Source organism: Eschscholzia californica, unplaced genomic scaffold (genome assembly GCF_041429995.1).
Source record: "Eschscholzia californica isolate CP2 unplaced genomic scaffold, dmEscCali1.0.p SCAF_4, whole genome shotgun sequence".
Lineage (NCBI taxonomy): Eukaryota > Viridiplantae > Streptophyta > Magnoliopsida > Ranunculales > Papaveraceae > Eschscholzia > Eschscholzia californica.
The window spans coordinates 38,436,318-38,450,600 of NW_028238461.1; the positions used below are offsets into that span (position 1 = coordinate 38,436,318).

The 14,283-nt window shown below is 36.9% G+C and overlaps 2 protein-coding genes across 2 annotated transcripts; one reads left to right on the forward strand and one right to left on the reverse strand.

Moving 5' to 3' along the window:
• Positions 1-217: 217 nt before the first annotated feature.
• Positions 218-6,491, forward strand: LOC147544531 (SNF2 domain-containing protein CLASSY 4-like). The gene is made up of 4 exons (XM_086637841.1): positions 218-364; positions 564-2,524; positions 3,721-3,879; positions 4,026-6,491. Exons 2-4 carry the CDS (start codon positions 566-568, stop codon positions 6,036-6,038), a joined length of 4,131 nt encoding a protein of 1,376 aa, XP_086493967.1. The 5' UTR covers positions 218-364; positions 564-565; the 3' UTR covers positions 6,039-6,491.
• Positions 6,492-7,326: 835 nt separating this feature from the next.
• On the reverse strand, positions 7,327-8,521 carry LOC147544532 (olee1-like protein). The gene is made up of 2 exons (XM_086637969.1): positions 8,076-8,521; positions 7,327-7,917 (listed from the first exon to the last, which is right to left on the reverse strand). The coding sequence occupies exons 1-2, from the start codon at positions 8,227-8,229 to the stop codon at positions 7,571-7,573; spliced, it is 501 nt and encodes a 166-aa protein (XP_086494095.1). The 5' UTR covers positions 8,230-8,521; the 3' UTR covers positions 7,327-7,570.
• Between the last annotated feature and the right edge of the window lie 5,762 nt (positions 8,522-14,283).

Below are 14,283 nucleotides of genomic sequence, written 5' to 3' on the forward strand. Positions count from 1 at the left end.
GAGTGGCTATCCAATCGCAAAGCCTAGTAACCATTTGAATGTTATTTTAGTACGATGAAAACGATTCGAGTTTATATAATTTTGAATAATGATTATATAATGATCTTACCTTAAACAAAATAGGAGTAGGTTAAATAATTAATATTACTAGGGGTTAGTTATGGTTTTCACACCAAGAATATCAATCGTTGCCATAAAGAGACTAAAACCCGCATGGTAATTTTCTTCGCGCCTAATTTCTCTTTCCTTTCTTTACTTTCCATAATTTCCTTTCTTACCCTTCTTGAAACTGAAAAGACTTTTCATCTTCCCGTTCTGTTCGCCGCTGCTACTCCTACTCGTCGGAATTTACGCCGTAAAATAGGTGATCATCACTTTCTCTCTCTCTCTCTCTCTCTAAATCTTTCCCTTTTCAGAATAAAGAATCATTCTTTTTTCCACCATCGATTTCATCTTTGTTTATCAAAAAAGCAACTTACTTATTAATTCTTGAAACTTTGGGGAATTTTGGTTACTGTTCTTTGATTTTGATTTTGATTTTGATTTTGATTTTGTTTTTTTAGGGATGTTTTTCTCTTCGCCGGTAGCGGGGAGAACACGAGCAAAGAAAGCCCTATTTTCCGACGAGAAGTCTGAAGAAATAAGGGGAAGTAATGTAGGTGGTGGTAGTAGTCGGAGTAAGGAGGGTAAGAAGAAGGAATGTAGTAAGAAGAAGAGCGAGAAATCAGTTGTGGGTCAAGTTAGAATTAGGGTTTCTAGAGAAGAAAGTTCTGATCTTGTAAAGGGAAGTGAAGGACTTGGGAAGAGTTGGAATTTTCTTGATGATGATGATGATGATATAGTGGAAATCAGAAAATCAAATTCAAGTAGGAAAAAGAAGGTTGTAATTAATCTTGATGATAGTAGTGAAGAAGATGAGAGAGAAAGAAGTAATCAATGTGTTGGTGGTAAAGGGGAGGAGGGTTTTGAATTGAACAAGAATGACATGCGAACAAAGAGGAAAAGAGCTGATGCAGATAGAGATAAAGAGAGAAGTGTGAAAAAACCAGGGTTTCAGAAGAAAGCTGAGAGGACAACGCCTGCGAAACCCGGGTTAATTGCTTCAATCAAAGAAGAAGAAGTAAGCTTTGAATCAGAAAGTGAAGAAAAAAAATTTGAATTCAAAAGAAAGGGGAAATCTAGTACACTAATAAGAACACCCAAGAAGCTGGGGTTTTGCTCCAAGAGCAAACAAACTGTTTCGGATGATTTGAACGAACCCGATTCTGGGTCTTCTAGTAGTGATAGTTCCAGTTCTGAAGATTTTGTAGATGAACCCACTTGTTCTAGTAGTAAAGATGAGTCAACTTCTTGCAGTATAGTTGGCAATGGAGATGAAAATGCGAATGGTAGGGAGGATGGTGATGATTGCATTGAAGTTGTACCTAAAGGAAGTTGTGTTATGGAGGATGATAAGGAGAAGGAAAAGGAAGACGATGGAGAGACGATGGTTGAGAAAAAAGTAAAGAGAAGAAAAGCCGGGGAGCTGCATATTCAGAGAGATCACAGTCCCATAACTTCTAGTAGATATAATTGTATAGCTCATCGAACCAGGGCCTCTTTCAATTCCAGATTTTCTGAGAAGAAAACGATGAAGAAAAAGCTAGAACCTGTTAGCCATCCAATCCGGGATAATGTGGATAAGGAGATTAGTTCCTCTTCAAAGAGTAATAGGGCTAGTGATTTAGATGGTTTTGTCGATGAACCTGAGTGTTCTAGTAGTAAAGATGAGTCTAGTTCTCGCAGTATAATAGTTGGCAGTGGAGACGAAGATGGGGATGATAGTATCGGAGTTCTAGCTAAAGGAAGTTTTGTAAGGGAGGAAAAGGATGAGAAAGAGAAGGAAAAGGAAAAGGAGGATGAGAAAGACATAAGGGTTGAGAAAAGCGTAAAGAGAAGAAAAATTGGCGAGATGCATATTCCTGTTCCATCTAAGGCAGATCACAGCCCTGTAAGTTCTACTAGATATAATTGTATAGCTCAGCGAACGAGGGCTTCTTTCAATTCCAGATTTTCCGAGAAGAAAACCACGAAAAAAACGCTAGAACCTGTTAGTTATCCAGTACGTGAGGATGTCGATAAGGTGATTAGTTCCTCATTAAGGAGTGATAGGGCTAATGATTTAAATGATTTTGTCGACACTGATACTGAAAAGGATGTGGGTTCAAAGGAGGAAGGCAAGATGGAAAGAAAAACTGAAAGAAAGAGTGCCCATGCTCCTAAAAGAGACGGCCTTTTCAAACTTTTTGTAAAAACCATCTGGGCCAAAGGTGAAGTACTTGGGCAAGAATCAATGCCCGATGCTAATGGAGGTGGTGAACTAGACATGACATCTGAAATGCTGCCTCTAAATAAGTTCGCTTTTGGTTTGGGAGTACCCAAAGCAAAGGAAAAATCAGATTATGAGAAAGACTTGGATAAGCTGTGGGGCGAGTTTGATTTTTGTCTCAGATCCAATGAGCTTGGTTCCTTCGGTCCTTCTACGGTATGTTCACACTTCACTATAAGTTAGCTAGCTATGAACGGAATAATCTTTTCTTAAAACAGTGATCTAATTTTACATGCTAGTGTATGTCAAGTTTTATACCTTGTTTTCTTTGTCCTGCTAAAAATATTTATTTTGATTGGCACAGTAATATCTCTGCCAGCCAAACTATAATGCCTAGGCCCATAGAGAATCTTTTTTTTTGGAAAACATATTAGGACTTGAAAATATTCAAATCTGTATCAAATTTCTCTATTGAATAACTCACGTGATTTATTATAATTACTCGTATTAATGACTACCAAGTTTTCTGTTTTTGGTGACGGAAGTGAATTTAGCAACTCTCTGAGTTGTTTGATCACAGTTAGCGGGAAAAGGGTAGTAAATTGCTTACGCAAACATGTGTTGCCTCATTCTTTTTACGGGTGAAATATGTCCGTGCCATATGATGCACAAATTGTGGATGGTTTTAACTATACGTAGCAGATAAATGTGTTTCCTTATTTTTCTGTAGTTAGAGTAGTTCCCTTATTAGTTTCCTCAATTATATACCTCTTAAAATGGTATAATGTAATCAAATAATAAAAATGTTAAACCATCTACTAGTTCTTGGATTTAATGTTAATGGAAGACTTAAAAATTTGGACAATAGCTCTTTCTCGGGAAATACTAATAACATGAATGTTACGTGTCTGTATATGTACTTACGGCTATCACTTCATTCATCCTAAATAAGTTGCTAAACTATTACAAATAATAAGTCAGTGGATATGAATTGCTATTAATACGAATTTAGCATAAAAACTATGTTCGCTACAATTACTATTGTGCTTTCTCGTGTCTCCTAGATCAACTTCTGAACATTTAGATTTATTTGCTTTAGATTTTTAGTGTTCACAGTTTTATCTAAATTATTTCAAGCCTATGAAATATTTTCGAGTGTCACTGTTGTATAGAACTCTCCCTATTCTAAGAGATCCCATCTTTCTTAGTCTTGAGAGCTATTTTTGTATGAAATTTCGAGTGACATTTGTCTTCTATGCCTATTCTTAATAATTCTATCTTTAGAGTGATGATCTGGTATATTTACACAATGTTCTGTTTTGCTTTGTTGTTTTGACTTCTGCCACATGTTCAAAATTACTTGATTCCTATCTTCTACACAACATATTAAGACCTAGTTTGACTTTATGCAGGATATGTCTGAAGATGAGAATGAGCAAAAGATTGATACAAAGCCATCTAATTTATGCAAGTCGGGGGATCATGAGCTTATTCTTGATGAGCAAATTGGGATCAAGTGCCAAATTTGCTCTTTTGTTCAGCTAGAGATTAAATACATATTGCCATCTTTGGTAAGTTATCTTTTCCTAAAATGCCACATACCTTTCTATCTACTGAAAGAATTTGAACATATTCCCATATCACTGTTTTAGGTTTACTAGTGTCAAGTCCGTCACTTGCCTTCATTTTTATGTGGACTGTTTTTTGTGTGTTGCAGAGTAAATCTTCCCCTTGGAATCGATCTTCGAGGCAAATCGCTTCTGATGATTTAGACTTCTCTCCCTTGAATGGCTTTAACTTCACTGAGGAAGGTTTTGACCTTCATGGTTTTGATGTCCATACAGAAGGGACTGTTTGGGAAAAGTTTCCCGGCATTAGAAACAGAATGTATCCTCACCAGCAGGATGGCTTTGAATTTTTGTGGAGAAACATAGCGGGAGGAATTAACCTCGACAATGGTGACATAAAAAACTCAAATTGTTCTAATGGCATTGGTGGGTGTGTTATCTCTCATGCACCGGGAACAGGAAAGACCTTTCTGACCATTGCCTTCCTCAGAACATATATGGAAGTATATAAAGAATGTAGACCTGTTATACTTGCCCCGGCCAGTATGCTTCTTACTTGGGAAGAAGAATTCAAGAAATGGAAGATTGACCTTCCTTTTCACAATCTCAATTCTAACGAGTTTTCTGGGTCAGAAGATATGGGAGCTCGTAAGTTGGTTCAAAGTAAACCCCAAAGCCAAAAATGGAATCGTATAGTAAAGCTTGTTTCTTGGAGCCGAGGGAGAAGCATTCTAGGAATAAGCTATTCTTTATTTCAGACCCTTGCTGGAGAAACGAAACGAAAACGGAAGAAACCAATGGATAAAGAAACAGAGGTTCTTCGTGATAAAAAGAACAAAGAAGTAAGAAAAATTCTACTCGATATACCTACCTTGTTAGTACTTGATGAAGGGCACACTCCACGAAATGCACATAGTAACATTTGGAAAGCGTTAAAGAATGTAAAAACAGAAAAGCGCATTATCCTCTCTGGAACACCTTTCCAGAACAATTTTAAGGAGCTTTATAATACTCTATGTTTGGTTAGGCCGAAATTTGCTGACAGGCTTTCATCGAAAGGAAAACGGAATCTGAGAAGACAATCAAAGCTGCTAAAAAGGGAACAAGGAAGAGGAAACTGGGCTTCTTTAACCAGTTCAATTGGCACAAGTCCTGATGATAAATTGCTGGAAGAGGTTCGAGCAGTGATTGATCCTTTTGTACATGTCCATAGAGGTAGCATATTGCAGAAAAACCTTCCAGGATTGAGAGACTCTGTGATTGTCTTGCATCCTCCAACTTTGCAGAAGAAGATGCTTGAAGGAATTCAAGGGATAAAGCATCCAATGGAACAAGAATATATAGTCTCTCTGGTCTCTGTCCACCCCTCGTTGTTGGCTTGTAAAAGCTTGGCTGGAAACGACAAATCACTTACCGATAAGATCAAGCCACTCATTGATGATAATAACGAGATCAAATCGAAGGATTTCAAATTGGATCCTAACGAAGGAGTCAAGACAAGGTTTCTTATGGAACTTATTCGCCTTAGTGATGCAATGAATGAAAAAGTTCTTGTTTTCAGTCAATTTATAGATCCAATCTCCCTCATAAAAGACCAGCTTCAGTCTCATTTTAATTGGAGAGAAGGGAAGGAGGTGTTGCAGATGGATGGGAAGGTTGATTTGAAGCTTCGTCAATCCACAATCAATCTTTTCAATGATCCATCTAGTGAAGCTAAAGTATTACTTGCATCAACAAAAGCTTGTCGTGAAGGCATATCTCTTATTGGTGCATCACGAATTGTTTTACTGGATGTTGTTTGGAATCCTTCTGTCGAAAGACAGGCTATAAGTCGAGCATATCGACTTGGACAGAGAAAAGTTGTGCACACATATCATCTCCTTACCTCTGGCACAATGGAAGGCGATAAATATTATAGACAGGTTCAGAAGGATCGATTGTCTAAGTTGGTTTTTTCTACCGATCATGGACAGGCAGTAAACACAAACAAATTGATGATAGCTGATGATCAAATCTTAGAAGTGATGGTTGCGCATGATAAGCTTAAACATATGTTCGATAAGATAATATACCAACCCAAGGAGTCGAATTTGATTGAGACTTTTGGATCAGCGCCTTCCAAACAGACAGGAGCAGTGAACCATGTCCAGGAGCTGGTATGAAGATTAAAATCGGGTCTCGTGGCTTTAGCCCGGTAAAGTGGGCTCAGAGAACTTCAAGATAAACTGTAAGTTCCTGAATCAGTATAAAGTATTTATTGATTTTGTCATCTATACTTAGACACATCTCACTTATACTTAAAATATATATATATATATATATACAGACATCTTTCTTTGTTTTCTTGTTCTTTTATGTGGGCAAATGTTTATACATTTAACAAACATCTAGCAACTTGTCTATAGAGGAGCATAAATCACGGCTAACTCCTAATATGCACCCCAGGAAGTAAATCAGAGATCATAATTATCCATTTAATGTAAAGAAATGTTTCTTCTTTTCTTATGTTTCTTCTTTTTCGGATATTTTAGAGAAGGTGATCGAAAATGTTCTGTTTATTATGAAATTACATTTTTCATAATGTTTTCTAATGAAGATCTTTTCAAGTTGTTAAATTGAAGTTGATTGTATTGAGATATTATACGCATGAAAATATATAAGGATATTGTTTTTTTTTATAGAACTCTGTCTAGATAGACGGGTAACCCATTTCATTGGCGAGTCGTCCTTGGGTTGGCTTTCACACAACCCAAAGAAAACCTCAAAAACGTAAGTCCTGAGGTACGTATGTACAAATGGGTTACCCTGTCTATATAAAACTCAGTAGTCACATTTTCTACTATTACAGTTGATCAGACAGACTAGATCAAGCTTGCTTTCTTGGGTACTTTAGTATTCTTTGGAAGGGCCATATGGGTCGATATCTAAGCCGATGGCCATGATGAAAACCGTTGCCTTAGCCTGATGAGGCATTGTTAACACTGTAAAGGGAGTATCCAATTTTCGGTTTTGGAGAGTCAGAGGTGTCTGAGTTAGGGTTTTAGTAAGTTACAAATATTACCTTGAGAAATCTATGTAACCTAGTTATCCCTTCATAGGCAAAATCATTGCATCATTGTTCTGTCGTGGAATAAGTATCACCAACCAAATCACGTAAATCTCTTGAGTTCTGTATGATTGTTTAGTTTCCTTATTGCCTTCTTCTTGTGTTGCTTGTTCTATTGATACTTATTTATCACAGGAACTAATTTTGTGATATATCTTCCCTTTATTATTATTATTATTGCCTATTTTGTTTGCTAACTTGTAAAAGTGGGGGAACAAATCATCGGATAATTTATTTTGATTTATGTTTAATTAACAACATATATAGCATATCATTACGATAAAAAAAAAGTACTGGTAAAACCTCAATGATGTTATGCTGGATAAAAGATTTAATAACCTTAATAAAAAAAGGGTTATCTTATTTCTCCATAAAAATTGAAACAGTATTGAAACAACTCAACAAGTACAAGAAAGTGTTTATTTTAGTCGAATCCCATGACAGATCTAGGCCCGAATATATATATATCGAATTATAATTCTCTTAATATTGACATAGAAAGGATGAGAAAACTCAAGTGGTTGATTGCTAAACACATAGTATTTTCAGGCCGAGATCTGGCAGAGGATTATATAAGTGTAGCTAGATTTAAGTACGAGGGACCATGATATCTTCAGGAGTAAGACCCAAAGCAGCAATGACTTTAGGACAAGCATCTAGTGGTACTTTCTTCAAGAAGCCGAGGGAGTTTACGAATCGAACAGGCGAAGGGATGCCATTGTTGTTGGTAATAAGAACACGACCCTCATCTCGTCCGCGAGCAATCTCATTGCAGTCCTCTCTTGGGCTTTCTTTAGCTTCTACCTTACATATCTCTTCTTCATGATCACCATTTACAGGGATTGAATAGATACCATTCTCATCTGTTTTACCGTCGGCTGTGAATGTTACATGTCCGCCTTCACGATCCCTGCACTCCAATCTCACCTTAGCATCTGTACATAAAGAATGTGTGAATGAGGTTGTTATGTTATTAATGCATTTCTATCTCTTCCAATAATTTCATATAAATTGTAACAAAAAGTAAAAAAAAATTAATTAATTCGGATATAACAAGCTTCATTCTAACACTTTTATCAATAACTTAACACACCTTTGATAGGTTCGGTAACTTCAGTTTCAAATCCAGCCCGACATGTATCACAATAAATCTTGCCTTCAACGTGAAACTCATCGGAGCGAACAATAGAAAACAATGAGAAAGAAATAAAAAGGAAGACAGATAGTAGATAAGAAAACTTTGCCATTTCTATATATTGTGTGAAAGATTTTCTTTCAAGAGAAAGATGCTCAGAGAATTTCTCTTAGAAAGATTTCTTGATTTTGGAATAGAAGAAGTTTTGAAGCTTATAAAGGGGAAGAGCAGTATATTTTTAGGGTGGAGTTTGTTATTTCTAGCCTTTTTTTGTTTGGTTATTGACCAAAGTCAAATTGGTCTTAGGAAAGAGGAAAATAAGAGGCTGGCAATAAAAGTTCAAAACCCATGGTAAAGAAGTAGTTTTAATTTAATGAGTTTGAGTTCAAAGATCACCTTCTCTGGTTGAGGTAATATTTTGTTCATTTCCACCCGATATAAAAGAATTCAAGCAGTTGTAGATGGAGCACGTTCTAACTCTAACTTAAGAATCATAATATTAGACTGAGAAGTTCTATATGCGCCCCTATATGTGGTAAAGGCGTCACCTATAGTGTTAAAAATGTCTCTCTCAAAGAAAATTTGAGCAGGAGTTTGCAAGGAAAGAGCAGGAGTTTGTGAGGAAAGGAAGCATTGCGGGGCCCATATGAAACTTCCTTTTAAAGCATTGCGGGGCGCATACTAAACTTTGAGAAGAACGTGGTTTAATCCAAAATAAGTAGGTTTAGGTGGGTGATTTGGAAAAATAAGAAAAGTATCCAGAGTGCAAAGACTTTTTAAAAAATTGGTCAACTTTAGTTGCTTTATTTTTTTTGTTAGAGGGAAGCCATCTCCTTCTCCTCTCTCTTTCTCTTACCATCTAGTCGTTTTCCAGCGAAAAAATCGCCGAAAAACGACACCGCCTTGGGGTTCTCCCAAAACAGTCAACACTAAACCACTAGCCGGATCTGGGTTAGGGATTTCCCTAAACTCGATCGACATTCCGGCGAAGGGGATCACGTTCGCCGGATTAAATAAAAAAGAGAGGAGAGGGAGGAGTAGAGAGAAATGAAGAGGGAGGAGTAGAGAGAAGAAAGATAAATGAAGATTATAGTTTTATTGGAAGGAAAGAAGAGAAGAAAAGGAAAAAATGGTGGTGGCCAGAATTAGAGGTGGTGATCGGAGTTGGTGGTGGTAGCTGGAGTTGGTGATAAGGTACGAGGAAGAAGATGACTTGTTTCCCTTTAAAATTTTGCACGGCGAAAAGTTCATTAAAATTCACATCTTCCCTTTAAAATTTTCTATCGTGGATAATTTTTTTATTTCCCCAAATCCCCCACCCGTAGGTTTAATACCAAAGAAGTACCCATCCATATGTAAATCAACAAAATTAGGTTTAGTTTTTCATTTTTGTTCCCATTGACTCATTCCCTTTCTATCTCTCCTCATTTCTCCTTTTCTCTTCTATTCCATTTTATTCCCTAATGAAACAAATCGAAGATTTGTTCTTCTTCATTGAATGTTTGTGATGGTTTGAGATTAGCGAACACTCCTCTCTCTCCTCCATTTTCATTCATCACAAACATATCAAAGGAGTTTCTTCACACTAGCTTGAAGAACATCATCGTCTCTTACGGATATCCTCTCGTTTTAATAACTTGACTGAAGTTTTTTGTGAAATGAAAATTATGATCATTGAAATTATTCCAAAATACCAACATAACTTAGAAATTTCGTAGGAGACCAACCGAAATTAAATTTCAGCACATTCGAAAAAAAATACAAACTTCAAAATCATATTTATAGGGCTTTCAGAATCGTCTTAGACTCTTAGTGAGCATCAACAATTAGGGGTGGAATTGGCCTCGTGAGCCCGAAGCCCAAAAAGGTTGCCCGAAGTCCGTGACGTGCTTTACCTGTCTATCCCGCCTTAAGTTGATGGGTGAGCTTGTGCTCCATCCAAAATACCTTTAACTATTCATCTAACCTGAACATTAGGCCCGAGAGAGGCCCAACTGTAAAGACAACCTCTATAGACACCCCTATGGTCTTTCTGATTTTAACAAATCTAATCCAACAGTGAGGAAACGACAATTTTCTTATTTTGGTCAATTGGATTTTTAAGACAAAGGACTTATTGTTTATAACCCCACTAATCAACAACCCTCCCCTGCCTCTTTCTATCTTCTTTTTTCACATTTTTCCATCTTCTTTTACCTTTATGAATTCTCCTTAAGTTACTAGTGAAATTCAGGTGGGACAAAGGCTACAAAAAACAAAGAGGACACTCCGACATCCAAGTCAGTTGGGTGTTTTTAGCAGTTTACAAGAATAATTCAAAATTCTTTGTATAGAAGATGACCTTCGATTATCCTTTTATGGCAAACCTGATATACTCATGTGGGTTTGGAGAGTCGCAACAATGCGCGGTTGAGATAATGCGACGGCAAGGCACCACTCTTGATCATAACTACGTGCATATATGGCTGTTTGGAGGATACTATTTGATGAGCTCGTATTTTCTAACACTAAAAAAATCCTATGACAGCCTGACATATCATTCATGTACTAAAAGTGGAATTTTGGCTTTGTCTGGTCTTTCACGTCATCATGGTTCTCTTTAGGCAGACCTAAGCTTATGGAGACCGAACTTGCTCTAGCTAATCTCTCTACTTTGAGTTTCTGGTTAGAGCAGGGCTCAAGTCTCAAAGCTTGACTTGAATCCACCTTCCCTCTTGCCTTGAGCAGTGCGGGGATCAAAGCGTCGAACTAACTTCTGCTGACTTCCTTATTGTTCCCAGACCAAAGCAGAGCTCTCAAGACTTAGTTCGAATTTACCTATTCGATTGCCTCCTGGACCATTGCATATTCAAGGTGTCTAGGAGACTCATGTTGACCTCCCATGTCAAAACTCAAAAAGCGAGATATCGTCATATTCACCTTTGTGATAGCTTTGACGAGAACTTGCTCCTACAAAATCTTGGCCAATTCGTCGACTTCTTCACTTTGGTCATACATAAAATAACTCTCTAAAGGAGGCTAAAATAGTTGGATTGATGTAGCGCTCCTCGGAATCAAAAGAAATGGTAGTCAGCAACGGTTAGTCTCCTAGACTACTATCCCAATTTGTGGACCCACACATTAGTCTAAAATCGTCTTACCAATAAGTTTAAGAGCATCTCAAATGGGACACTCAAACTCTAAAACTTAGAGTGCCACTTAGGATTTATAGAGATTTTGTTAAAATACCTTCTCCAATGGGACACTCTACTAGACACTCTATGATTACGTGGATCATTTATTAAATATAGACTTTCAAGAGAGACACTCTAAAATTAGAGTGTCCCTTGAGGCTCTCTAAGTGTCACTTTAAAATTCTAACTAATAGAAACCTTTGTTTTTTAACTATTTTTTTTATCTATTGAATTAAAGAGTGACATGTGTATTAAGTAGAGGTATTTTAAAGATCTCCATTGGAAACAAAAAAATTTAGAGTGTCTCTATATTGACACTTAGGAAAGAGAATCTTCATTGACACTTGACAATTAGGACTTTTACAGTGTTTGTTAAAGTGCCACTTAAGATTTATAAAGATTTTCTTCAAAAATCTTCCCCAATGGGACACTCTACTAGACAATCTATGATGATGTGGAGCATTTATTAATAGAGACTCGCAAGAGAGACACTCTAAAATTAGAGTGTCACTTTAAAATTCTAACCAATAGAAACTCCTTGTTTTTTAACTGCTTTTTATCTATTGAATTGAAGAGGGGCATGTGTATTAAGTAGAGGTATTTTAGAGATCTCCATTGGAGAGAAAAAAAAGTTTAGAGTGTCTCTATATTGACAATTAGGAAAGAGAATCTTCTTTGACACTTGACAACTAGGACTTTTAGAGCACTTCTTAGAGTGTCCCATTGGAGATGCTCTAAGTCGTGGAATTTGATCATGTTTCACATTCATGATTCTTATGTACAATACAACGGGTAGGATTAGATGACGTGGCAGATGTATAAAAACTACGTAAGACATCGTGGCAGACACAGATCAACATACAAAGGTAAAACGTGTTTGTGTTTAACACCCAAGTTAGAAAGGCAATTGAAAAAGAAAATAAAAGAGATCTACCATCACCAACCTTCAATATCTCCCCTCTTTATCTATCTCTCTCTAAGAAGAAATTTTGACAGTGACTCGAGCTGTTTTGGATACAATTGTGCTGAATCCCTCTTCTCTCTCTCCCCCCTTCTCTTCTCTCTTCTCTCTCTCTTCTCTCTCTCTCTCTCTCTCTCTCTCTCTCTCTTCTCTCTTTCTTTTGTCTTCTTTAACTTCTATCTTTTCTCTCTGCAGCTTCAAGTTTAAAGTCTTTTTTTCTTCTCACTCTGTCTTTCTATTTCTATCTTTATCTTTCTCATCATGTTTTGTTTTAACTCCTTCAGCAATACCTTTAATTTCTTCTATTCTTTATAAACTCTAATTTTCTTCTTAAACTTCCAAACCAACTCAGAATCTTACTTCTAGGTAAATCGACGAACACTTAAAACAGTAATGAAAAGAAAATCGAAATATTCACTGTTATAATGCGGTCTAATTTGTGTAAATTTAGTTTTGTTTTTCGGGTTTCTCAAGAATTAGTCAAATACTGATTTTTGTACTAGTAACTTATGTCAATTTTTGGGGTTTTATGTTTGATTTCAGAGAATTAGAGAAGATTAAGAGGTTAGGATATTTATGTCCCATAATCAATCCTGAGCGGAGAGAAACGAGACTCAATATAAAAAACCAGGACAATCTGGGAGTTCCGGTAATAAGAGGAACTTTTCAGGTGGTGTTGGGAAGGGCGGCGGTGGTTCTGCCCTCCTCAACCCTCTCATTCTTTAAACAATAATTCTTCTACGCCTTTGTCAAGAAATTCAAGGTACCCTATTAAGTAATCATTTATGTTCTTTGTAACTTGGATCCACTCTAGCTGAGGTTGTGGCAGAAAACATAATTTTGTGAGAGAGATCGCACAACTAATAAAAGAAGGTGGGGAAGAGCCAGTCTGTCTTCTCGAATCTTGGTTAGCAGCAGAGGTTCTCTGTACCATCCTTGATATCATAAAATTAGAGAAAGGAGAATCTGTGTTGAATCAAATCCGAACAACCTCCAATCTAAGGTTGGAGGATTTTCGAGCCCAGGCTCTCACCAAATCAAAAAAGCTAGAAGCATTTATTTAGAAATTAAGGTATCTGGGCCTTTTGCTTTGATCTCAAAGTCAGTTCCATTCTGGGGCTCTCTTACATATTAGTTGGTCATCTCTTTCATGTCTCATTATCATCATATAATTGTCGCGATCCTTTACTGTGATACTCCATATATTAATTTGAGATTCTAGTTTTGTTAGCAGGCTTTCCTTGCTGGAATAAGTTGTTTGGACTTTCAGATCCTCCTCTTTACCTGTCGGTCTGAGCTTGGTTTTAGTCCATTAGTCGCACCCTTCTGGATAGCAAAAATAGCAAACGTATTGCAGTAACAATTTTGATTGAGTTTTGTTTTCCTCCATTAATGGCTACAGATATAGAATCCGAAGTTTTCGTATATTGGGAAACCAAATTTTGTGGTATTGTTCCAAAAGATAATACACATTGATGTCATACACCTCTACAGGATATCACAAGCAAAAAGATCTGGAGGAAAGTCACTTTTCACTTCAGCTTATTAATGGTTAGGAGTTTCAGCCTTAAAACTTAAATTGCTCTGGGCGTTTTGAGTTACGAATATCGTCCATCTATTAAACAAAAGGTTAGTGTTTCGGGGAAATAAGAAAATTTTACGAATATCTTCCATATTAAAGAAAAAGCCGGTGTTTCGGGGAAATAAGAAATTTTTCTAAGGAAGAAAGTTGAGTGGAAACATATTTTTTTTGTCCTCCAAACACTATCCACTTTGAAAGCGTTTTATTATCTTCCCTTCCACCGCCATAAACTCCGTCGAGCATTATCTTCAGCAACACCACCAAAACTAATTTCGGCTTTCATTATCTCATCTCCCCTCTCTCTCTCTCTCTTTTTCTTCTCGTCTCTCTCTCTTTTGTCTCTCTTTTCTCTCATGTCCTCTCTCTTTCCCTCTCTTTCTACTCCTCGTCTGGAAAACTAGATCAAAGATGGTATGGTTCTACCAGACGAAGCGTCGTGTGGTGGGCCAG

Excerpts from the sequence above, each read along its gene's own strand:
- LOC147544532 (XM_086637969.1), bottom strand. The coding sequence starts at position 8,229 with ATGGCAAAGTTTTCTTATCTACTATCTGTCTTCCTTTTTATTTCTTTC. Across the intron at positions 7,918-8,075 it reads AGTTACCGAACCTATCAAAG|ATGCTAAGGTGAGATTGGAG; the intron begins GTGTGTTAAGTT and ends CTTTATGTACAG.
- LOC147544531 (XM_086637841.1), top strand. The coding sequence starts at position 566 with ATGTTTTTCTCTTCGCCGGTAGCGGGGAGAACACGAGCAAAGAAAGCC. Across the intron at positions 2,525-3,720 it reads GTTCCTTCGGTCCTTCTACG|GATATGTCTGAAGATGAGAA; the intron begins GTATGTTCACAC and ends GACTTTATGCAG. Across the intron at positions 3,880-4,025 it reads AATACATATTGCCATCTTTG|AGTAAATCTTCCCCTTGGAA; the intron begins GTAAGTTATCTT and ends TGTGTGTTGCAG.